Source organism: Xiphophorus hellerii, chromosome 7 (genome assembly GCF_003331165.1).
Source record: "Xiphophorus hellerii strain 12219 chromosome 7, Xiphophorus_hellerii-4.1, whole genome shotgun sequence".
NCBI classification, from domain to species: domain Eukaryota; kingdom Metazoa; phylum Chordata; class Actinopteri; order Cyprinodontiformes; family Poeciliidae; genus Xiphophorus; species Xiphophorus hellerii.
The window spans coordinates 24,698,585-24,722,986 of record NC_045678.1 but is presented as its reverse complement, the minus strand read 5'-3'; the positions used below and the strand labels follow the sequence as shown (position 1 = coordinate 24,722,986).

The following is a 24,402-nucleotide window of genomic DNA, read 5'->3' as shown; positions in this document are numbered from 1 at the left end:
GAATCAATCATCTTGTTGCACTCAGCTGGCCAGTTGTCTGAAAGAAAGCAACACTTTTCCTTCACTTTCAGGAAAAACTAATTTGGCTGCTTAAAAATATGTAACAGTCATTTTCAGATTTCCTTTCTTTCCCATTCTGACCTCCAAATTGAGATTCAGCAAGTTATATTCACCACAATAGGTGCATTAATGTGTTTCTGCTGTGACTCACTGTTTGTGTTAACAAGCAGTTGACTGGATATACATAATAAAGTGACCAATGCTAAGGATTGTGAATATGCATTGTGCCTTCACATCACATTTATGATTTGACACTAATATTGATAATCTGAGTTGAGTTCAAACAACAAGTCTGCATGTTCTCCTTGTGCGTGCAGGAGTTCTCTCAGGGTTCTCCGGCTTCCTCTCTAAATTAGTTAGTCTCTCTAATTTGTTCTTAGGTGGATATCTATGCGCATGGTAGTTTATCCTGTGTGTGACCCTGTGATGGCCTGACGACCTGTCAAGGTGAACCGCGGAAGATTGAATGGATGATGAATTTTTATAACTAAAGCAATTTACCAAAGGGAGAAGGAAGGACTTGTGTATTTAAGAGGAATGCATCCCGTTATGATCATGCTAAACTTTCTTAGTTCTAAAAATCTTAAATCGTACTTTTATTTTTTTTATTTTTTCTATTTTTGTGCCCCTCATTCTTTAGGACCCCCATCTGAGCCTCAGCTCCTGATAACGACACCAAATCATCTCTCTCCAGAGTAAAACTATATGATTAATGTGCAACGAGCTGCGTCACCTTGACGGCATTAAATCATTGAGAAAAGACAGGAAACGTACTCCTCTTTGCTCTTGCCTCCCTCCCTCACCCAACTGTCCCCCTTCCTCTTCCTTCTCGTCCTCCCTGCCTCTCTCACTCTCATCCCTCCGGTGCGTCTGTTCGCTGCTCAGAGCGGCGGTGTGCATGTGTCAGGGAGCCGCACCGTTCTGCGCACTGGTTCCGCCGGACATCACCGGATAACGGCGCTCGTCAACCGGGTTGGTGGTGGAGGGGGAGACTGGACCCGGACCAGGAACAGGAGCGGGAGAAGCACCGTGGCTACTTGTATAGCCCGCTCTCCGGAAACATGTCGGAGTTTTTCCTTCTCGCCTTTCTCGCCCTTTCCTCCGGATTATTTCCGTGCGCCGAGCCCTCGAAGGTGTCCGACGAGGAGAAAGGTAAGCCGGAGCAGAACCACGGGCAATGCGCAGTCCGATGAAACTTGGCACCCCTAGTCTTCTGTTGGTACACTGCTTCTAAATGTTGTGTAGTTGCTGGATATTAACACGTTTTTAAAATGCACCCGTCCTGTATCCTAAACAGTTTATTATAACAAAAAAAAGAGAGATGCTTCTCATCCTTTCCTCCCCAACGTGTCATTCTTTCCTGGAATATTTAGGATCTTTAAAATGACACGTTGCATTGCTTGATCCGAAATAACAATGCCACCTGTATAATAAGAACTCGCTGGATGTGCATTTGGCACAGCTTTTGCTGTGTTTGAGCATTTCCAGGAACAGCCATGAGGAGCCAGGACAGGATTCGGTAGCCTATCTGTGACTGCAGGTGCGCAGCGTAGCTATATCCTACAATGCAGCAGGTGAAGGAAAAAAAGATCCCCTGAGCCGGAGAGGATTTTTTACATCTATCCGAGTTGTAGCTTGGATCTTTGCCGTGGGATCCTTGAACATCGCACCAGAACGGATTTGATAGGACGGTGGTTTGTGCGGTCAGCTCCACAGAGCGCGGCAGAACCTAGAAGGAGCTTATTGCAGCGAGCCCCCCTTTTTTTTAGGAGCTTATTAGAACAGAATGGTGTCTGATATTTGAAGTTTGTTTTAAGTAAACGGTAGCAGACCGGGGCCGTTTGTCACTCTTTTACTCTCGCATGAATTATTCATCTTTATGACAGTCCCGTCAGTAAATCAAAGCTCAAGGCGCAGGACTCCAAATAAGTATCTTTATTTTTGCATTTTTGCAATTGATAATAATGATGCGCACTTGGCCAGCAATGCGACTCTTTAAACTTTGTAACCAGACCCATTGCAGGTTGAGTTTGGTCATAGTTATCAATGGAAATTCAGTAACAAATTGGAATTTCTACATGTAACTTTCTATTCATTAAAAAGTTGAAAGGATGCAAAATAATGCACTTTGACTATATGAAGTTAAACCAGCTATCTGTTTTGTATTTTATTATGAATTACTCTGTGTGAGAACTGAAATTAAACAAACAACATGCAAAGCCAGAAATACTGATAACACATTCTTCTTTTATCAGCACTTCTTTAAGATAGCTACTACATGGCTTTAGCTTGTCAATGAAAAACTTGATTTAAATCGAAGATTTTACCTTCAGCATTTTGCTGCAGTTCTAAAGGGTTATTGTTGTGTCTGCCTTAAATCCAAAAACAAAGGCATGAAAAATTACTCTTACCCATAAAAATGACAAAGCACCTCCCCACTTCAATTTTTTTATGTGACCACAAAATGACCTTTGATGCCTATAATATTGCAGTGTGACAACCAATACTACACTTCCCTTATATCTGTATGCTGGAATAATTTTTTTCGGAGATTGAATGGTGAAAGATATTTATAGTTAACCTGAATAAACGATAGGTCCTATGAACGTGGTTTTAAAAGAACAAACGGTTAACTTGACAGAAATCTCTTTGCTACCCAAAAGATCTTTGAGGATAATTGGGGAAATACGCAACCAAAATCACACCAGCTTTGCTCGACGTCGGCATCTATTTTTTTGCAGAGCACAGTTCAATTCTGCATCCCCCAGCTTGTGTTATCTCCCATATTCATAGACGGCTACTTATGGTGCTTAATACTGATTCAAGATTTATAACCCTAAAATTAAGGGCCAATAGCATACTGCTAAGTTATTAACAAGATTTAAATTAAATTAACAACCTCCACTTCAGTGGAGTATTGTAAGGGGGGAAGCAGATGTGGAGGGGCCACTAATAATCTTGGGCTGACATATTAAAATTATAAATGCACCAAACAAGCAACGACTAATTTTCAGTTGATTTATCAGTGAACCTGCAAATCAAATACTGAAAGATCTAATTCATTTGCCTTTTTATTATATGCATAAAACAAATAACTGCACAATCAACCCCATACCCCTTCATTAACATTTTTGTTTAGTAAAAACCAGGTAAAGGTTAAGAACTCATGCCTTATTTTAGGAATGGGAATAATCTGGTCATTCCTTTTTTTTTTTTTCTTAATCCAAAATCACTACCTCTATCATATAACCGACAGCACATTTTGTTCAATTTTTTTTTGTAGTCCTAGGGAAAACATTGCCTTTAGTCAACATTTACAGTGAATTAGTCAGATCTAACTGAAAATTAGATCTCGATCTTGGCATGGAAAACCCATATTGGTGCATCACTATCCAAAGCCAAAATCCATAAATAGAATTTCAGGAGGTTTGTATACTGCCTTGGTCAAACTTTAAATGTAGGTCCAATTAATAAAAAATCTTTTTCTTCCTTTGTAATCTTCTGTAATTTTTTAAACAATCTAATAATCATAAAGTTAATCTTTTTAAGTATCCATTTACCAGAAGTTAGTTGATGTTAGAGCATGCTGTTTTGCCCTTAGTTCAGTTTAGTGACCTTGATGTTATAATGCTGCAACTCTTCTAAATATTTGACCTAATTAAGTGATCCTGACATCCTTTGAGGCTGAGGGCAGGAGGGAGTGATGGGTATAACAAAAACAGGCACTTGTATTTATATACTTGGCAATATGCTTGAGTTTTTTTTTATTTTTTAAACAAACTGGTTTATCACTGTGATGACACAAGAATCCTTGAGAATTCACATAGGCTTCACTTGATGTTTTGTCTGACCCATTATGGGTCAGACAAAACGGGTATGGGTTTTATTCTAAAACCGAAAAGATTTATATCTTTAAAAGGGGACAATTAAAAGGCTGCTTAGCAATTGCTAAAAAATAAAAAATCTTCATTCAAGTAGTGCTTCCTCAAAGTTTTTTGTCATAGATGATCCATTTAAGGAGGTTTAATAACCACCAAAATTCATAATTGAATTACATGGCTTAAGTACATTTCTACTTTGACACTAAACTCCCATGTATAAAAAAATAAATAAAATCTATAGTATCTATGCACTAAAATCAGTTGATTTGGCAAGTCAGACTATTGTTATAGCCTCTGAAAAATATAAGTAACTTTATAATTTTAAGATGGTATAACTCAGCTAAATTTTATTAACTAAAGATTTGACCAAAAATATGTTATCCCTGTATCATTTGAAAGCAGGGCTATGAAGGAGTGCCAGACATTGGGAGACAATATATATATTTTTTAAAAATCACATTAAAAATGAAATATTACAATGTTGCAACAACATCTTAAGATTATATGTAAAAAATATAATTAACATAATATTCCCATATTGTGCCTCTACTCCACTGAGGGCTTTAATGTCAGTATTCACACTTTTATTTTCTTGTTTTAAATTTAAAAAAGGTGTACACTTTATTTAACTTGACCAACGCATTTACATGTACACCTACGGCGCAGTGTATTTGGCATCATTTCAAGTCAGAACTTAAACTCAAAGATCATCCTTGTAATGATGTCTTACCTATAGCTTACCCTCCTTTACATTCTCCAGCCGAGCACAGTGTGGCGAGGCCGCTCTGCCTGTTGAGAAACTGTCACAAATGCCTCCTTCAACACAGCTTGGAAAACAGGGACTTAGAGATTGCTTTGCAATCACAGTAGGCAAGACAAACACTCCGTGCTTCTCTCGGTGCATGAAATGAAAAGATGGATTTGCCTCTTTCAGCTCTTCAGCAGTGTTGAAAGGAGTGGAGGCACCTAGTTTTGACTGAAAGTAAAAAAATATATATGCACAACTGTTACATTGAGAACTATTAGATTCAAACACACTACAATAGAACCTGGGATGAATCACTATCAGCTGTCCTGCTCCATTCGCACCAAGAACAAATGAAACATCTTGTATTTGCACAGTACTGATAATGGAATTTCTTTTTTTAACACAAAAAGTGGTTGTCAGTCTAATTAGTTTGAAATTAATTTATTTCAGTGCAGTTGTGACCATTTTGCATTGAATGCCAAGTGGTGAGTAGTGGTTATCTCTGAATGAATTAAAAGCATTTCTAGAGTTTAATGTTTGAATGGCATTGTCTCCAATAAATGCTTCCTCTCTGTGTTTCCCTATTTATCACTCGTGTCCATCTAACATTGAGCTGGTCGACCTGGCCTGGCTGTTGTGTCAGAAAACCGCTGATCAGACACAAAGAACAGCTTGAGGAATTTGACAACACTGTTGTACTTCCTTCTTTTTTCAACTTTTTTCCTTAAGGAAAAAACATCTAAATACTCGGGATGTCATGCAGTGACCTCAGTGGCAGATAAGCATCACCAAGCTCAAACAGCTCAAGGTTGTTTGTAATGTATAGCCTATTTAAAAGTTGATAGTGTTGTGAAAGGCACAGATATGTCCACTCACTAATGCAGGTAAAAGTGCCTTCAGGAGCTAATTAAGTGAGATAGTGAGATACGATCGCACGAAGGGTATGTAAGTAACTGTGCGTTTTAAATGTGCATTGGTTGAGACAAAATCAGGATGAGTGCTATCATTTAGTGCTCAAGTTCACCTGCAGATAGTTTTCATCTTTACAATTTAGTGTTACAAATGAAATACAGCAAAACTGCATTTTCAGGATTAATGTTCAGCAATATTGTAGACTCGTATAGTTAGAGGGTGGTGTGGAGCAATCGATGGAATGAAAAATGAAATACAAAAGAGAGGCAGATTTTTCTATTGTTCCTTCTTAATTGCAAAAAAATGAGTTTCATTTTGTTTTTAATATCCTATTATTGTCCAGACTTCGATATGAACCACTTCAGCACTTCCATTTACCAAGATAAGAAAAAGAACAAATAGGCTATATTAGAATATGGATAATGCTTAGTGAATGAGTCAGCTATGTGCCTGCAAAATATGTTAGGTCCTTTAATTTCACACATTAAATCAGGATCTGTCAAACAAATTAATAGTTGTTATCTACCTGTCTGTCTAGTGTGTGAAATATTAAACGGTAAAATGGAGGACCTAACAGTCTGTACAACGACCAGCACACCTTGATGTCCATTAGCTAATCACACATTCATTCACATGCAGATGTATATGCAATTTAAATACATCTGCATATGAATTGCATTCCTGCTTCATCTTGTGTGTTTGGAATAACTTATTTGCGTAATTTTATGTTTCTTAACAGAGTAACAGTACTCTGTAATTATATATTCTGTGCATGAGAACACAACAAAAGGAGTTGAATATTGGCAACAAAAGAATGATTTTTCTATATAGTAGGTAATCTATATGAATAATTATTTATTTCTCTGTTTTTAACATTTATTAGCATTGTGTATTTCCATATTAAAGACAAACATTGAGGTCTGAAGTCACTCAGTAGGCATTACTGACATTTTTCCAGCTAATTTTGCACAGATTACAACCTTCTTGGCCAAATTAAATATTTTTGTGGTCTAACATCACTGTCCTGATTTCTTCTTTCTTTAGATGGTTTTGAACTGATTTTGATTCCCTACAATTCGATTTGCAGTTTTTTTATTTGTTGCCTTTTCTCCCCCATAAATACATCTGTCATTTATCAACAACATAAATGTTCTCCATTACACCAGATTGCTGGGCTTTTCTATATTTGAATCAGAAATCTTAAAATTAAGATCTCAAAATTACTAGATTAATTGTAAAAAAAAAAAAAGATTTAGATTTACAGCAGATGCAGTTATTTCTAGTTCTTGCTGATAATATCAAAACAAAGTAGACTCATTTTAGGTTACCTTAAGTTCACCTGACCTATTTAATATTGGTAAACTTACTTGAATGAATTTCTTTACATTTCTTGCCCAACATTTTTGGTGGTGGCTGTATTCTTTAGAGGTATAACATTGAACATTTTTTAGGTTGTAGTTTAAAACTTTCCAAGTGTACATTCTTCTATCGCATGTAAAGTCATTGTCAGGAATAATAACCTTAAACAGTTGTGATCTGATTGACTATAAACATCTCACATTATTGTGGATGTATTAAAGCCAATTCTTATGTTCAACAATTTTCTTCTGTGACCAAGTTTGGGCCAAATGTCACCTGTGATTCTAGAGTAGTTATGAATCCACTATCACCTCATTGACTCTATAGTACTTCATTCCCTTGATGGCAAAACAAACTCATTTCAACATACCTCCAGCACTTTCACTTGACAGTTGGTATGACAGATTTATGCTAAAGACTTTTTTGCTTTTTACCAAGCATGTCCACCTTTTTCTCATGTGTCCAAAGGACATTGTTCTAAAATGTCTCTGGTTATTTAAAAAGTAACTTTGCGATCATTGTGTTGCCAAATTCATTTTGAAAGGAAGAGGTTTTCTCCAGGCAACCCTTACAAACGAGCAAAACTTGTTCAGTTTTGTTCTTCTGATGGTTCTGGATTTCTGGTTCTGGATGGTTTAAGATTTACAATTCTAACTGAGGCCTGCAGAGTCTGAGATGGAGCTCTTGTCTTTTTTGCAGTTTCTCTGAAAACCATATGCTCTGTCCCTGAGGTGAATTATGTGGGATGTTCTCTCCTGGAAAGAATAGTAATTATTGGCAATTGTTAAATGTTTCTCACTTGTAGACTCCTGAACTTCAAATTGTTTGAAAATGGCCTTATAACCCTTCACTGATTAGCAGTCTGCTAAAATTGCTTCTCTGAGGTCATTACTGAATACTTTTCTTCTTGGCTAGCTGTAGACCAAACCTTCAAAATCAAATGCATTTGATCTGCAGCACTTGACTTTTACACTACCTCCTTTCTTCTAAAGAACCAGCAAGAGTTTGCTTTGTTTTTGAAGTGAGTGTAATGATAGTCAAAAACATTTTTCCTTTTGCATGGTTGTGTTGCTGTGCATGATGAGCTTAAGTGATAAAAAACTGAAATCTCAACTGAACATGATTGGTCTGTTTGCTTAGCAAGATTTTTTTTTTGCTGTTAATCTCTTAATACGATATGACTTTTTTGTTTTATTCACTAATTTGAATAATAAACTGAAATTGACTGGGTTGTTTAATAATTACGATCAGTTTGGATTGAATGAAACTAACTGAGTCTGTATGATTGGATTTAATTAACTTTTTTGGTGTGAGAAATGCATTCAGAAGGTGTTTGCTGTGAATTGTTGCTGTATAAATAAACTGAATTGAACTGATAGACAGCCAATAAATATTTTATTTCAACTGAACTGGTTAACAGCACTGAAGCTGTTGCCAAACCAAGCATAGCTTGTGGAGGAACATGGGGATGTTCACAGCGTGTATGCGTATAAAAATGAGGCAGAGGGTGAATAAAGCTGTGATCATTTAATCCTTTTAGTAGCCTATGTATGCCTGGCCAGGACAGATTTTAGTTGCCTTTTGAGAACCCTAATAGGGTTTAACCTCAGCTTTCCATACTGCTTCACAAGCAGCGTTGTAGGCTTAAAACGGAAAGGTAGAATTCCTGAAGCTGTAGCGTTGCGCTGGCAGAAAAGTTCAGAGTCACTGTCTGAATCATGAAAGCTCGGCTGAGATATTAAGGGCAAGTAATCAGGATAGAAGAGAGGAATCTGTTAAAGAGAATTGTTTATGGCAAGCCAGCCCAAGGGAAAAGAGCTTTAACTTGAATATTACAAGGGCTGCTTGTGGTTGTCACTGAAATATTCTATTATTAATTTTTCAAACTGTGAGCAAGCTGTTCTAGCTCATGATTTTTGGTGGAACCTCATTAGAAAACAAGCACTCTGAATCAGACAGCAGCTGCAGTACAGCTTTAATTAGTGACGGAGGACGTTTAAGGACTGCAAGGTGCATCGGCCATTTCAGTTTTCACTTATTAATACATCAGAATTTTACTGAATTGGTGATCACATGTAATGTAAAAGCATTGTCTGCGGGTCTGCCCTCCAAGTGTGGATTTATTAAATAAATTATTTCACACAGGCACAGCAGTTAAATGAACCCGGTCAAGACAGAAACCTGGCAGGCAAGTTCAGTGATTGTATTGAACTAATATGAAAAATAAAGGTGGTCAGAGAGGCAGAAAAGTACAGAAACAAAAGCAGTTGTTGGGGGGGCTAGATCTGAACAGCATATGCTACTAGAAAAGACAAAAACCCAAGAATGGATGGCTGCTGGGCTGCTGGGGGATTTGGAAACAGGTGGGTGTGGCAGTCAGCTGCAGGCAGGAGGAAAGGTTGACGACGTGGGTGGAGGGAATGTGACTTCAGGGAGAAGATAAAGATTCTAAAATCACACTGACTTAAAAAGAAACCATGATATTCAATTGGACACCCACCCTGCACAAAGGCTATTGTGGGGTGTCCCAATATAAATAGCAATTTAGCCATACTGTTAAATTCAAAACAAACATTTCATATTTCCCTATAAAATGTAACAAAATTGATTTTTGGTTAGAAATAAATTAGGACATGCCCTCATTTATTTAGCTGGGTAAAAAAACAGTTTTTTGTTCGATGCTTTACTTCACACATAGGGTCTGGAGCCTCAGCTATTGGAAAACAGTTGCTTGCTGAAGACATGGACTCTGTATGCTTGATTGAATCGACTGTTTTTGGAGAAATTTGTTGAGATGCTATTGGCTGTGAATTTGCTGTATAAACAGTGCTTAAGCGATTGGGTAAAGTTTGTTGTTCTTTTTATTTTACCCAATTGCTAACGTTTGGCCGTGATATATGTAATGAACTAGTTCAATACTATGAAGCTTACTGGAAATTGCCTGACCTGCAAGCAATCATCCCTGACTGCAAACAGAGACGTGTCAATCCAAACAATATGGCTGTTAATGTTAGTTCAATATTTAGAAGTGTGGCCAACACAGACTAAATGACTTCATTTACTTCCTCTGCTGTCATTGGCAAATTTTAATGATAGCCAGACTACAATTTTAAAATGGTGCACATATTTAGCACATTATAACTGCATTTTCAAAAAAATTTGCCCTATTTAAATGTTTAAACTTTTAGTTTTGGTGTGTTCCTACTGAACACCGTAGTATTTACAGAGGGATTTAAAGATTATTTAAAATCAGACATTCCGATTTTGCAGGCATTCTGATGTGAAAATAGTCTAAAGATAAAAGACAACAACATGTCGCTGTATGTTCAACCTGGGAATAAACTGCAAGATTCTAAAACAGCCCTCAAAAACCTTAACATATAATTTGGAAGACCTATGGCAGGGGTTTATATAAAAGTGAATTTTTGAACAGTAAAAAAAACTGCTCAGGTATTAATCTTTTGGAAGGTAAGCACAGAAGAAACCTTTGTTTTCCAAGAAAGGCCTGAAGGCCACACAAAAGTTTTCCAAGGACAATGTGTGACATATAAGACCAGGACTACTGAGATAATGTTTTTGGACATAAAAGTGTAAATTTAATTATTTGGACAACAGAACACAGGACATGTTCAGCAAGTGTTGGCTTAAAACAAAGACAAAACAAAACGAAAACATCACATTTCAACAAGCAATTGAAATGTGGCAGAATATGGTGATTTAAAAGGATTGGAATATTTCTGCAAGGCACTCTCAGTGCCTTGCAAGGCTAGAAGCAGTCTTAAAATCTCCTTCTCCTCCACTTTCCTCCACTGCCACTGGACAAAATCACAGGAAGGGTTTTAGTGAAATAGTCATAGGTCAAGCTGATTAAGCTTAAACTGTTATCAGAGATTTATCTCTGACTTGGTCAAATGCTCAACCTGGGTCTAAGTTTGGTTTAGCAGAATAGGAGCAGAAAGGGAGTCTACATCAGTAAGTACAGAAATTTTTTGTCTCCTTGATGAATGATTTTCATTTCAGATTATCAGATGTAGCACAGATTCTTAAAAAAAAATTGTAGTAGAAGTTTGGCAGAAAAAAAAGAAAGAAAATACAGGCCTGATAGATCCTGGAAATAAGCCTACTGGCCTAACAGACTTGAAATATTTTCACCAATCAAATGTTCAGAGACAGCAAAGCAGTGAAATAGTAAAGTACATGTTTCCAACTGATGAGCATAAGCCTGGATGAATCATTCTTTTGACTTGTGTATTTGTTGTTAACAGCTAAAAAGAATAAAGACAGAAAGAAGCCCTGTACCAAAAGAACTAGGAAAATAATTGTTAAAATACCAATTGAGTCTATTAGTCAAATGCAAAAAACAAAATCTGTGATACCAGTCAATTGGGGATTACATAAAGTTCTCACCATGCACAAACATTTGCTTCAGGATGTTTTCTCTTATAATTATGATACCAAACTTGTGGAATACTGGAATTGTGTATATGTACAGCTCTGGAAAAAATTAAGAAACTACTGCAATGAACCCCATTGACCTCGTGTTTATTCCACCAAATATTGATTTCTGAACTCTCCGAGTTAAAACATTAGTATTGTAGTTTCTAAATGAATTTGCTTTCTTTGCATTATTTGAGGTCTGAAAGCACTGCATCTTTTTCATTATTTTGACCATTTCTCATTTTTTGCAAATAAATACTACATTTTTGCTTGGAATTTCAGAAACATGTTGTCAGTAGTTTATAGAGTAAAAGGACAATGTTCATTTTACTCAAACATATACCTATAAGAAGGAATGTATATATAAATTTTTTTTATTTATTTATTTATTTATTTATATTTTTTTCAGGCAGAAAAATGGGGCACATTTACCTACTGAGCGTTTTTTCAGAAACAAAAACCTCCACAAGGGGTGCCAGCATTTTTTGCAGCTCACTGAAAAGATCCAGTTCTGGTTTTAAAGGGGAAACTGTTTGGTAAAGACTAATAGGTGGCCTTCAAAGGTGGGACTGCCCTCTATTTTCACAGCTGTTTAACGCCTTTTCCCCCTACACCACAAACTGAAAATGGGCCTGCCAGCTGCAAGGTCTCTAGCTCGGTTTTCTGCCCACATCCTGTTCCGACATGGTAGCAAAAGTGTCCACATCAGCAGTAGGTAATCCTCAAGACGTGAAAAAAGGTCCACACAGTCTCCAGGCTAATCTGTCTTCACTCACTAATTGAATAAAACGCATGCAGATTCCAGGTAAAACTGGGTTGAGGACTGCATGAGACGGTGGTTCCAACTGGAGATGATGCACCAGTCAGCATTGTGCTCTGGCTTGTGCTGCTGTTGGCTTCTATGCATAGATTTCAGGTGCATTCTTATTGACTCTTGCATTTCAAGTTTGTCTTGGCTGTAAAACTAGACAAGCAGTCAGAACTACTTCTAAGCTCTTCAGCTACACCAGAGCAGACTGAACTCTCCAGCCAAACCTGAATGTTTGCCTAGAAAAACTTCAAACATTGCACAAGGCACGATGAAATCCCATCTTGGGATTTATTTTTTTATTGAGGTAACTGCTTAGGCATCGTTTTTGCAGAATGACATCCAGCCTTTTATGCGCTGTGAAAAGACATTGAAACAGCTGACACGTCTCTCTGGTGATGTCAGCTGAGTGTTGCTGACATTGAGCTCTTACATCCTTCTCCGGGCAAAGGTGAAGCGTGGCCGCAAGCTAAAGAAGGAATCTCTGAATCAGCCCCTACCTGTTTTTTCTTGTGTTTTACTGTGTCCTGATGAAGCTGTGCAGAGTCCAACTGAAAGAAGATATTGAAAGTAGCTGTTAGATTTGTGATGGTGTCAAATTTAATATCCTCTCCCACTGTCTTAACGGGTCACAATCGAATCAGTAATGGATAGGCTTGGGGTGTTTACAGTCTGTTGCTGTAAATTGACTTACATCATTGATTACTAAATGGAAGGCGTGATCATTTTTTTCCACCCAGCTGATAAGAGTTTCAAAATAGATTCTTTTTTTAAGATGCTACATATTTTAAAATGCTAAACATATCTTTTTTTTTTCTTTGAGGAAACAAAGAATGTTGGTTGTAATAATTATTTGAGAGGTTCTCAGATATCAAATATTTTAGATGCAACATTGGACTCAAACATTGCCTTTTTGCAATTTGTCATTTTACAGCCAGAAGCTTCTTGAGATTTTTTACTCAAACTAACATAACATAAAATATGATTCAAAGTGTAGATGAAACCGTTTAGTCTCAAATTGTGTGTTTGTACAACTAACTGCCTTATCCTGCCTTATGTTTATGACATTAGCGTGATATAAAGTAATACATTTAACTACACTGTAAGGGAGTTATCAGTTAGATTTATTATTATGGTAGCATTCCCTGCCAACAATTTCTATTTACACTGAAACCAACATGCGGATGCAATTTTCTGAATCAAACATATATATATAAACTGCAGTAACAGGGCGGATTACAAAGCACGGTGTGCAGAGTAAGTGGGTTGGGTGCCAGCACATCTACCTGCTAACAGGATTGCATCATCTTTCCATTGCTAATGAAAAAGTTAGGAATTTGGAACACCTTCAGTTTCCCAGTGATTTAAAAAAAAAAAACTGTTATTAACTTACCTGTTGTCAGGCTCATTGAGAAGAAAAATTCCAGCTGGATGAACAGAAATAGCTTTTGGTTTGTCAAAGGAGAAGCTGATGATTTAATGGAAGTAGATGCTAAATTAACAGCGATTTCTACATATTCTCGCAATGACAGGAAGCCTGCAACACCCACTGCATCTTGATATCTGATACCTGGACACAAGGAAAAGGGATAAAAAGGGCTATTTGTAGTGAAGAAAAATGCAATAACATGATTATTTTACTGCTAAAGATCTTTTATTAGGTTTTCTGTTTGGCCATCACTTTGCAAATACATGCATAAAAGACACAAGTATTGCTCTCCTTCTAGAAAGTGAAACTTTACCCCAGTCTTCTGTTTCAGCCTGTAACTAGACTTCATACAAAATAGCCTTGTATTTAGCTCCATTAATCTTCTGCTTATCTGACCACATTCCCCGTGTTTGAAGAAAAGCATAACACTGCCATAACAATGTTGTGATGGCGTGTGACATTACATCCAAAATACATTAAATCCAAAATCCAAAACATAAAGCTGTGCTTATAATGCGACAAAATATGAAAAAAGGCTAAAAGAAATATATGTCTCTTTTATAATTTGTGTAAGTAACCTGCTTTGTGAAAAGGAAACAGCCGTGCACATGTACAGTACAAATCTGCCCACCAAGACAATTCAAACAATATAACTAACTGAGCATTCAACAAGGGACATAGTGCAATAGTAAAGGTTAAAGTTGGTATTCAGCTGGAAGGTCTGGGTTAAGCAAACCTTTCTTCAAATGTCTCAAAGGGTGGAAGACTCTCCTTCTGCTATTGGTTTGTCAGTTTGAAAGAGTTAGCGGCGAGCTGGATGATGGCAGCACCCCGAGGAGCTAACCTGTGCATATTGTTGTGTGCACACTGTGCACATATTCAGTGTAGCAGATATTCACTTTTAGCTATATATTCTGCTTCCATTACATTTATACTTTGCCATGGAGGATGCAAGTTCTCTTCTGTATTGTATCTCTTTTCTCTCTTTTTATAAAGAAACAAAATATTTACATACTCTGTAGAGAAACACTTTTTTTCCATCTGACATAAAGTCATGGATAGAATTACCAAAAGTATTTTTGTTTCTTTTATTTAAACAAAAAGGATAACTTTTTTTTTCTCATGTGGTAGAAATGCATTTTTAAACTGTATGACTTGGATCCAATTGTTTGAGTGTTCGTCCATAAGCTTCTCACAATGTTTGCTGGGATTTTGGTCCCTTCCCCTTGGCAGAACTGCAGTAAACATGATGCTGCCACTTCTATACTTCAAAGTTGCCCCTTTTTCCTTGATTAAAAATATATTATTCCTGCTGAATTTAACTGAAGAGTTCCTTCATTAAATTTTGACTGTACACACATGAAAACCTTAACATTATTTAGAGAGAGTTATGTTGGAGTTTGTAAGGTTGAAGAATAACTTGTAGATTACAAATGACTGTTATAAAACTGAAATATAAATATGTTGTGTCATTAGGTTGTTTTTTCCTATATTTGGGGTTTTATCAAGTGTGGTCTTTATCATATTAAAGCTGGTATTGCCAAATGTACATAATCCTAGGCGTACTAAAGAAGGAACGTTATTACCATTTAGCATTCCTTTATATTCCTACTTCTTTTCTTTTCAAATTTAGAAATTGTTCACTTGACTTACCATAGCCAACACACACACACACACAACTTTTAGTGCAGCTTCAAGAACCATTTCTCCCATACCCATTTGTGTTCCTTGCACTCTTCCAGGTTGAACAGTGTTAAATATTAAGCATGACCAACAGGTATACTTCCCTTTTATTCCCTCACACTTTAGCTAAAAGCCTATTTCAAGGAAGTCTTTAATATTTGATCAAATCCTGCTTCTGTCATAAATTGGTGACAGCCCAACGAATAAACATGTTAAGGTTTGTGGTGCCCGTCTCCAACTGATCAATACAGAATGAACGATTTTCTTTCCAGGAGGATTGTTGGAGAAGGCTTGGTAAACAAAAAGACAGATACATTGGGAGATATTCTTTCATTTTTTGATACTGTAATTACTTAGATGTTACTTTTGTTGATAAATGTCAAACCTAGATAGTATTTCTGGTGAGTGGTAAAGTCGACATCCTTACAATAAATATAAAAGACAATGTTTTTTGTTGGACAAAAAATCTAGTTATATGAGAAGATTTGATAATAAATAAGTGGTGATAATGCCACCAAGTGTCAACAATGTAGTCTAGGTATTTGAGCAAAATCAGGTTATATTTGGAATATCTTTGGCAGATATGGATTACTTCCACTAAATGAAAAGTAGAATAAAAAGTACCCTTCTACAAATTTATTGCTGTTAAATGTTTCAATTCCTTAAGCAAATTTCAAACACAGGGAATTAAGTAATAATTCAAAAATTAATTGTTTCGAAATGATTCTTTAGTTTCTTATTCTTCCCAACTAAGCTGTCATCACATTGTAGTTTAATATTAATTTATAATCCAGTGTCTCCCGTGTGTTGGGATGTTGTGCTGATAGTTGAATATCTTTGAGGTGCTCCTTTAATAGTCAATTTCTAAGTTAAAAACTGCTTTGTGACTCAAATATGAAAAGTCTGCACACGCACACCCACAGGCACAAATACACAAAAGAGCTTGCTGCCAGCACTTCTGACCTACAGATTGGTCAGAAGTAGTGGTGTTGAGGTGTTCGAATCCCCCAAGTGGCAACGACGGTGGCCAGAGGACCAGAGAGAGGGCTGCCGAAGCCTGGCTGGGGTCTCTCTCCCAGCTGCCACCTGGCACAGAGCGAGGGCTCAGTGCCCCATCATGCAGACTTGGCTCAGAAAACCAGAACAGGGGAGGGATTCATCCATCCCCCAACAAGCTTCATTCAGCTGACAAACCTAAGGCCAGTTGGTGATGCTGCACTAGATTAATCTTGGAAAAAATATACATAGATAAATAATAATAATAATAGAAACATGTTTAATTTTATTGTACATCGCTTCAGTGTCTATTGGTAAACATTTACATGCTAGCTAATGTCTTTCATTGACATAGGTCTTGTGCTTATTTATGTATCTCCTTTTCTCAAGCCACCAACTTAAAAAACTGAAGAATAATGAAAACAGAAAATGTTTCTTGCTGTAAAGCCTGGCACCTAAATGTGCTGAAAAGAAGATGTCACAATAGACTGATGCTGGCTATGTCATTTTACAAAGACAAGGAAAATTCTTCTTTTTTTTTTGGACTAGATTTTCCACAATCAACATTTAAGGTGGAGTACCCACTGGTTATTCAATAAGCGTCCAAGATAATAAATATTTAAAGGGTTTTGCTACATACTGATATTTTGAGCATAACACTTTAGGATAATTAAAAAAACATTAGTATCTTGCTGATTGAGGGACACCAATTGTGTTGGTTAAGAGGCTACTGTAAGCAGATCCTAAAGATCCAGCAAGGCCATATTGACATAACCCAGAGAAGGGGAGTTCTTGCAGATACAAGGTCAAATGTGTTATGTTCATGTATACTACAGTAGATTAGAACCTTTCCATAAACCTGTTTAAGGCAAACATCAACATGCAGAGAGAAAATGCACATATAAAAATTAAGTCTTACAGCAATAATGTCATGTTGGGTTTGAATGTTAGCCCAAATGCAGAACACAACCACAGGAGAAGTGAAATCAGTTTTAAATGATTTATTAAAGATCACACAATAATCAAAGAGAGAGAGTCGGGGTGGTCTGGTCCAGGGGAATAAACAGTAATGGTAGCAACAGTTCACTGGGAGGGAAAAAAGCAGGGTGGTTAGTTCAGGGGTCGTGGGAGAGTGGAAAACTCTCGGGGGGAAAAGACGGGTAGATCTTACTTGTGGTTGTTGGAGCAGAGTTGTGGAGGGAAACTGGGTTGGTCCGGGGTCTCGGTCCCTAATGGATCCAGGGACAGCGGAGGAGTGCGGCGGGGAGCGGACAGGCAGGCTCGGGTGAAACGGAGACACGGAGGAGTGGAACGGCCGCCAGCCGTGGAGTCCAGAGGAGATTTGCAAACAGCAGAGAGGTGAGTCTGGGAACTCGGGCAACCTGAAGGCAACGGAGAAGAACGAAAGATTCACTAGAAGGTTCAGGCAACAAGGAACTCTAAGAAAAGCTAAAGGGGGGCTCAGAGGTACCGTGACTGGCACAACACTCAGGCGACGTTGGACTGACGGCCCACTCCTATGACTGCTCCGCTGATGAAGGTGATCGGGAGCAGCTGGGGAAAATAATGACGTCACCGCGCTCCATCCGAAACCTGTCGCCTTCTGGTGGTAATATGTAGAACGGCGCGCAGGCAACCCCACCAATAGGACAGAGAGCCCCGGAACACAACAGTACCCCCCCCTCAACGGTCGCCACCTGGCGGCCTAGAAGAGGTAGATGGCAATGAGGAGCGATAGTCTGAAATGAGGGACGGATCTAAGACAGATGAACCAGATATCCAAGAACGTTCCTCCGGACCGTAGCCCTCCCAGTCGACGAGGTACTGCCAGCCGCGACCTCGCCGACGGGAGTCCACGATCCGGTGGACAGTGTAGGCCGGATGGCCATCAATAACACGGGGGGGTGGAGGGGGTTCGGCTGGAGGGCAGAGCGTGCTGGTCCGGACGGGCTTAATCTGGGACACGTGGAAGGTGGGATGGACGCGGAGGGAGGCAGGCAGATGGAGACGAACGGCAGAAGGACTGATTATGGATTCAATGGTAAACGGACCAATATAGCGGGGAGAGAGTTTTCTAGTCATAGATTTGAGAGGAATGTCACGTGCAGAGAGCCATACCTGTTGACCGGGGGTGTAAGTAGGAGCAGGAATCCTCCTGCGATCAGCCAGACGTTTAATCTGTTCTGCGGTGCGGTTCAGATTGTGTACGGTCGTCCTCCATACCTTCTGACAGCGATGTATGTGGTGGTGGACTGAGGTGACAGAAATATTCTTTTCTTCGGAAGAGAGTAAGGGTGGTTGGTAGCCGAGGGAAGCCTCGAAAGGGGACAGACCTGTAGCAGCGGATACGTGGCTGTTGTGGGCATACTCCACCCATGGGAGGAACTGGGACCAGTCACAAGGGTTGGAGGATGTGAAACAGCGGAGGGTGGTTTCGAGATCTTGGTTGAGACGTTCGGTTTGACCATTAGACTGCGGATGAAAACCAGATGTTAACGAGACATTGGCATTTAATGCAGAACAGAAAGCTTTCCAAACCTGGGAAACGAATTGTGGTCCTCGGTCTGATACGATGTCCTGCGGAATGCCATGGAGCCGGAAAACATGTTTAACCAGAAGTTGGGCTGTTTGGAAGGCAGTGGGTAGTTTGCGCAGGGGAATAAAATGGCAGGCTTTGGAGAAGCGGTCAACAATGGAGAGGATGGTGGTCATGCCTTTAGAGGGTGGCAATCCGGTGACAAAGTCTATAGCTATGTGAGACCATGGGCGTTTCGGAATGGGAAGTGGTTGAAGAAGACCAGATGGAGGTTGATGGGAGGACTTATTTCGGGAACAAACAGTGCACGCCTGAACATAATCCCGGACGTCTTTGTGAACGGATGGCCACCAGAACTTTCGGTTTACTAGGGCGATGGTGCGACTGATGCCAGGGTGACCGGAAAACTTGGATGCGTGGATCCACTGAAGAAACCGGGCTCGGACGGAGGAAGGAACAAAGATCTTATCGGGTGGACAGGAGTCAGGGGCTGGATCGGAAAGCTGTGCTTGTTTTATAATGTCTTCCATCTCCCAGGTTATCACTGCAACCATGCAGCTGGGAGGGAGGATATGGTCGGGATCTCTCTCGGAGTCGTCTTGCGAGTAAAGACGGGAGAGAGCATCAGGTTTTACGTTGCGAGACCCTGGTCTATAAGAGATAGAAAGGTTGAATCGTGAGAAGAATAGTGACCAGCGTGATTGTCGTGGGTTTAGCCTCTTTGCGGAACGTAGATAGGACAGATTCTTATGGTCGGTCCAGACCAACACTGGGTGCTCTGCCCCCTCCAGCCAGTGTCTCCACTCCTCCAGGGCTAATTTTATGGCTAGTAGTTCCCTGTCCCCAACATCATAGTTCCTTTCGGGTGGTGTTAACCTGCGTGAAAAAAAGGCACAAGGGTGAGTCTTATTGTCTTGGGATGAAATCTGGGACAGTACTGCTCCAACTCCTGAATCAGAGGCGTCCACCTCCACGATGAACTGCTTTGAGGGGTCCGGTTGGATGAGGATGGGTGCGTTAGCGAAGAGGTTCTTGAGGCGAGAGAAAGCGGCTTCAGCTTTCGGGGTCCAACTGAAAGGAATCTTTGAAGAGGTTAGAGCGGTAAGGGGCAAGGCTGTCTGACTGTAATTGCGAATGAAACGACGGTAGAAATTGGCAAATCCTAGGAAACGTTGCAGCTGTTTGCGGGTCTCTGGTCTTGGCCAATCTAGGACAGCACGAATCTTCTCCTCGGTCGGCCTTACCTGTCCGCCCCCTAGAATGAAACCCAGAAATGACACGGATGATTTGTGGAATTCACACTTCTCTGCCTTCACATATAGTTTGTTCTCCAGGAGTCTTTGTAGAACCTGACGGACCTGATACTTGTGTTCCTCTAAGGATTTAGAGAAAATCAGGATGTCGTCGAGATAAACGAACACAAAAATGTTTAAGAAGTCTCTTAGAACGTCGTTTATTAGCGCCTGGAAAAAGGCAGGAGCATTCGATAATCCAAATGGCATTACGAGATACTCAAAATGTCCAATGGGCGTTTTAAAAGCAGTCTTCCACTCATCCCCTTTACGGATGCGCAGGAGGTGGTAAGCGTTTCTTAGATCCAATTTGGAGAATACAGTTGCTCCATGAGCTGGTTCGAATGCTGCTGATAATAGTGGCAGAGGATATTTATTTTTAACTGTAATGTTATTTAGACCCCTGTAATCGATGCATGGACGTAATGACCCATCTTTCTTTCCCACGAAGAAAAACCCTGCTCCCAACGGTGACGAAGATGGGCGGATGATGCCAGCGGCTAAGGATTCATTAATGTATTTCTCCAAGGTCTGTCTTTCGGGACGGGAGATGTTATACAAACGGCTGGAAGGTAATGGAGCACCGGGTAGAAGGTCTATGGAGCAATCGTAGGGACGAGAAGGAGGTAGAGACTGGGCCTTTGACTTACTAAAAACAGGAGCTAGATCATGGTATTCATGAGGAATCATTGACAAGTCGACGGGGTCAGCCTCCTTAAGTTCGGCCGGCGGAACCCCTGGGGGAACAGCTGAACGGAGACATGATGAGTGGCAAGAAGTGGACCAAGATTCGACATGCCTGTCTGACCAATTGATTTGTGGATTGTGCTGTTGCAGCCACCGAAAACCGAGGATTATAGGTGAGTTAGAGGTGGGAAACACAAAGAATGAAACGGACTCCCTGTGATTACCGGAGATTATTAGGTGAAGCGGTTTGGTTTGGTGGGAGATTTGTGGAAGCGTCTTTCCATCCAAGGCAGTTACTCGCAATGGAACTGGTAACGGCTCGATTTCTATGGCCATTTGTGTTACCAAGGATTCATCTATAAGGTTCTGTTCGCAGCCAGAATCCACAAGGGCGGACAACGGGATTGAATAATTCTGATAGTTCAAAGTAGCAGGCAGTAATAATCGAGGAGCATCTTTACTTAATAAATGGTCCGCCAACCTCCTCGCCTCTAAAGGCGGACCTGGGGGTTTAAACGGATCGGGCAACGAGCGAGAAAATGACCAGGGGCACCGCAGTAAATACATAGGCGGGCAGTAATGCGCCGCTGCCGTTCCTCCGGAGTTAACCGAGTCCGTCCCACCTGCATGGGTTCGGGTTCCGGGGAAGCTCGGGGAGGAGAAACCCTCGGAGTGGGAGTCAGGCGTTCTGCCGGCTGATTTCTTCGGCTTCTTTCTCTAGCACGAGACCGGATTCTACTGTCAAGACGAATGGTGAGATTTATCAGTTCCTCTAACGTCTTAGGCTCGTCGAGAGTAGCGAGTTCATCTTTTAAAGATTCGTTCAGAGCATTAAAGTATGCACTCTTTAACGCCTCGGCGTTCCAGCCGGTTGCCGCGGCTTTGATGCGGAAATCCACTGCAAAGTCAGCTACCGTTCGGTGGCCCTGCTTGAGATTCCATAACTCCCTAGAATTAAAAGAGTTGTCTGATTCGTGGCTGAAAACCTGTCTAAACTCCTTTAAAAAATCATTAAACGAGCACCCGTACCGTGCGGGGTCCGGGAAACGGGCTTCTGCCCATAATAACGCTCGTTCAGACAACAAGGATATAACATACGCAATTTTTGCGCTGTCATGGGAGAAACTTTGTGGAGAATGGTTGAAGATTATTGAGCATTGAAGCAGAAATCCATTACATTTATTTAGATCACCTGAAAATCTTTCTGGAGTTGGAGGTCGGACATCGGAAAACGTGGGCTGGACTGCGAGGACTGGAGCTGGATCAGGTGCGGGAGCTGGAGACTGAATCTGAGGAAAGACGCGCTGGAGGAAGTCTTTTAACTCCGTTAATTGTTGATTAGTTTCTGTTTGCAATTTGTTTAGTCCCCTTAGTGCAGTATCGTGCGTTTGTAAAAGTGATTGTTGTTCAGACAGGGTTCTCCGTATTGCGTCTGCTGGGCTAAGTGGTTGGCCTGAGTGTTCTGTCATGTTGGGTTTGAATGTTAGCCCAAATGCAGAACACAACCACAGGAGAAGTGAAATCAGTTTTAAATGATTTATTAAAGATCACACAATAATCAAAGAGAGAGAGTCGGGGTGGTCTGGTCCAGGGGAATAAACAGTAATGGTAGCAACAGTTCACTGGGAGGGAAAAAAGCAGGGTGGTTAGTTCAGGGGTCGTGGGAGAGTGGAAAACTCTCGGGGGGAAAAGACGGGTAGATCTTACTTGTGGTTGTTGGAGCAGAGTTGTGGAGGGAAACTGGGTTGGTCCGGGGTCTCGGTCCCTAATGGATCCAGGGACAGCGGAGGAGTGCGGCGGGGAGCGGACAGGCAGGCTCGGGTGAAACGGAGACACGGAGGAGTGGAACGGCCGCCAGCCGTGGAGTCCAGAGGAGATTTGCAAACAGCAGAGAGGTGAGTCTGGGAACTCGGGCAACCTGAAGGCAACGGAGAAGAACGAAAGATTCACTAGAAGGTTCAGGCAACAAGGAACTCTAAGAAAAGCTAAAGGGGGGCTCAGAGGTACCGTGACTGGCACAACACTCAGGCGACGTTGGACTGACGGCCCACTCCTATGACTGCTCCGCTGATGAAGGTGATCGGGAGCAGCTGGGGAAAATAATGACGTCACCGCGCTCCATCCGAAACCTGTCGCCTTCTGGTGGTAATATGTAGAACGGCGCGCAGGCAACCCCACCAATAGGACAGAGAGCCCCGGAACACAACAAATAAATGTCTGTGTTAGGTCTACCGTCCCTGGCAGACCAATTAGTGTTACTCTTCAGTTAAATAGTGTGAAACAACAAAAGTCCTTGGCATCATTTTTAATGCCCATGTGCAAAGCAGAGGAGTGGAGACATTGAAATGTGGGTCCATCAAGAATTACAGGGTGTTATAAAGACATAGTCTTAGCTTGTTCTTTAAGTATCAATTTGGAGCATTTTCTAAGTGTGTGTTCAAGGCCTGCAGTTGCCACAAAGAGGTTTTTGGCCCTGAAATATTTGTTAGTCTGCCATGAGGGATGAATAATTGAATGTACTTTCGTAGCACTGTGCATGAATTGAAAATAATAGATAAAACCGTATGACAGCCCACAATCACACCTACTGCAGAAAACCACATAGTTCACTTTTAGCTGCTTGGATAGTGTTTACTCCTGTGGATTGAGTTCAGTTTTGTGGCAGCACTATCACTGGGTTACTTTGTGTAAAAATTAGATTAGAAAATACATCACCACCAGCTGTCATCAATCTGATTCACTATGATTTTCCAACATGCTTCCGAGCTGCTATTGATCTCTGGTTCCCTGCTCTCTCCCTCCCCTAGTGTTAGATTGGAGTCGTATTAACTGCTCTCCCATCAATCACAGTTCACCCATGTTTGTTTGTAGGAGACTTTGATACGATTAGAGCAGTGCTCTCAAGCTCAAGTCATGGCCCCCCGCTAGATTGGAATGCGTCGACTTGTTAAGGATGCCAGCAGTCTCTGCATTCTTGTTTTAGTGATGTCCTTCATTGCTCCATAACAGAAAGGAGAAATTAAGCGGCTGCAATGTGTCAGCTGTCACAGGTTTCTCCTGTTGCTCAGTATCTGATAAGATCCACTGCCCCCTGAAGCAGCCCTTTGTAAGAACAAAACCCCAGGGAAATCAAAATCCTTTTGGACTTCAGATATGAAATATGTTTTTCTTAGATAATACTTTCTTGCGATTGCTCATGTGGCCTTCTGCACATTAAACAGTGGAGATCATTTTTTTCGTCTTGAACAATGATTGGATTTTTAAATATTTTTTTTATGTTTCTTTTTTATGATACTTGTGTTGCATTATGGGTCACCCAGTTTTTCTAAGCATCCACAACCACATATTTAGAAGCTGAACAAATTGGAATAGGCGAGCATTCGTATTTTGTGACAATATTAGAAACCAGGAAAACCATTTGACTGATGTTAAACACAGACACTGGTGTTCAAAAAAACATAATAACATAAATATCTAGTAGATTTAATAGAACAACTCTACAACCCTGTGTTAAAATGGCAGGCTTTTCTGTTGTAAAAAAAATAGATTAAATAATTTCAATAGTTTTTCTACC

At 40.2% G+C, this 24,402-nt stretch overlaps 1 protein-coding gene across 4 annotated transcripts in view; it reads left to right on the top strand.

Annotated features, from left to right (window-relative positions):
- Positions 1-883: 883 nt before the first annotated feature.
- Positions 884-24,402, top strand: part of lrp1bb (low density lipoprotein receptor-related protein 1Bb) — a 338,038-nt gene continuing 314,519 nt past the window's right edge. For 3 of the 4 annotated variants that reach the window (XM_032567549.1, XM_032567548.1, XM_032567546.1), the window contains exon 1: positions 884-1,212. In XM_032567549.1, the coding sequence (XP_032423440.1) occupies positions 1,122-1,212 (91 nt within the window). In that variant the 5' untranslated portion in view covers positions 884-1,121. The remainder of the gene's footprint in view (positions 1,213-24,402) is intronic. The other variant, XM_032567547.1, reaches the window with a different exon arrangement.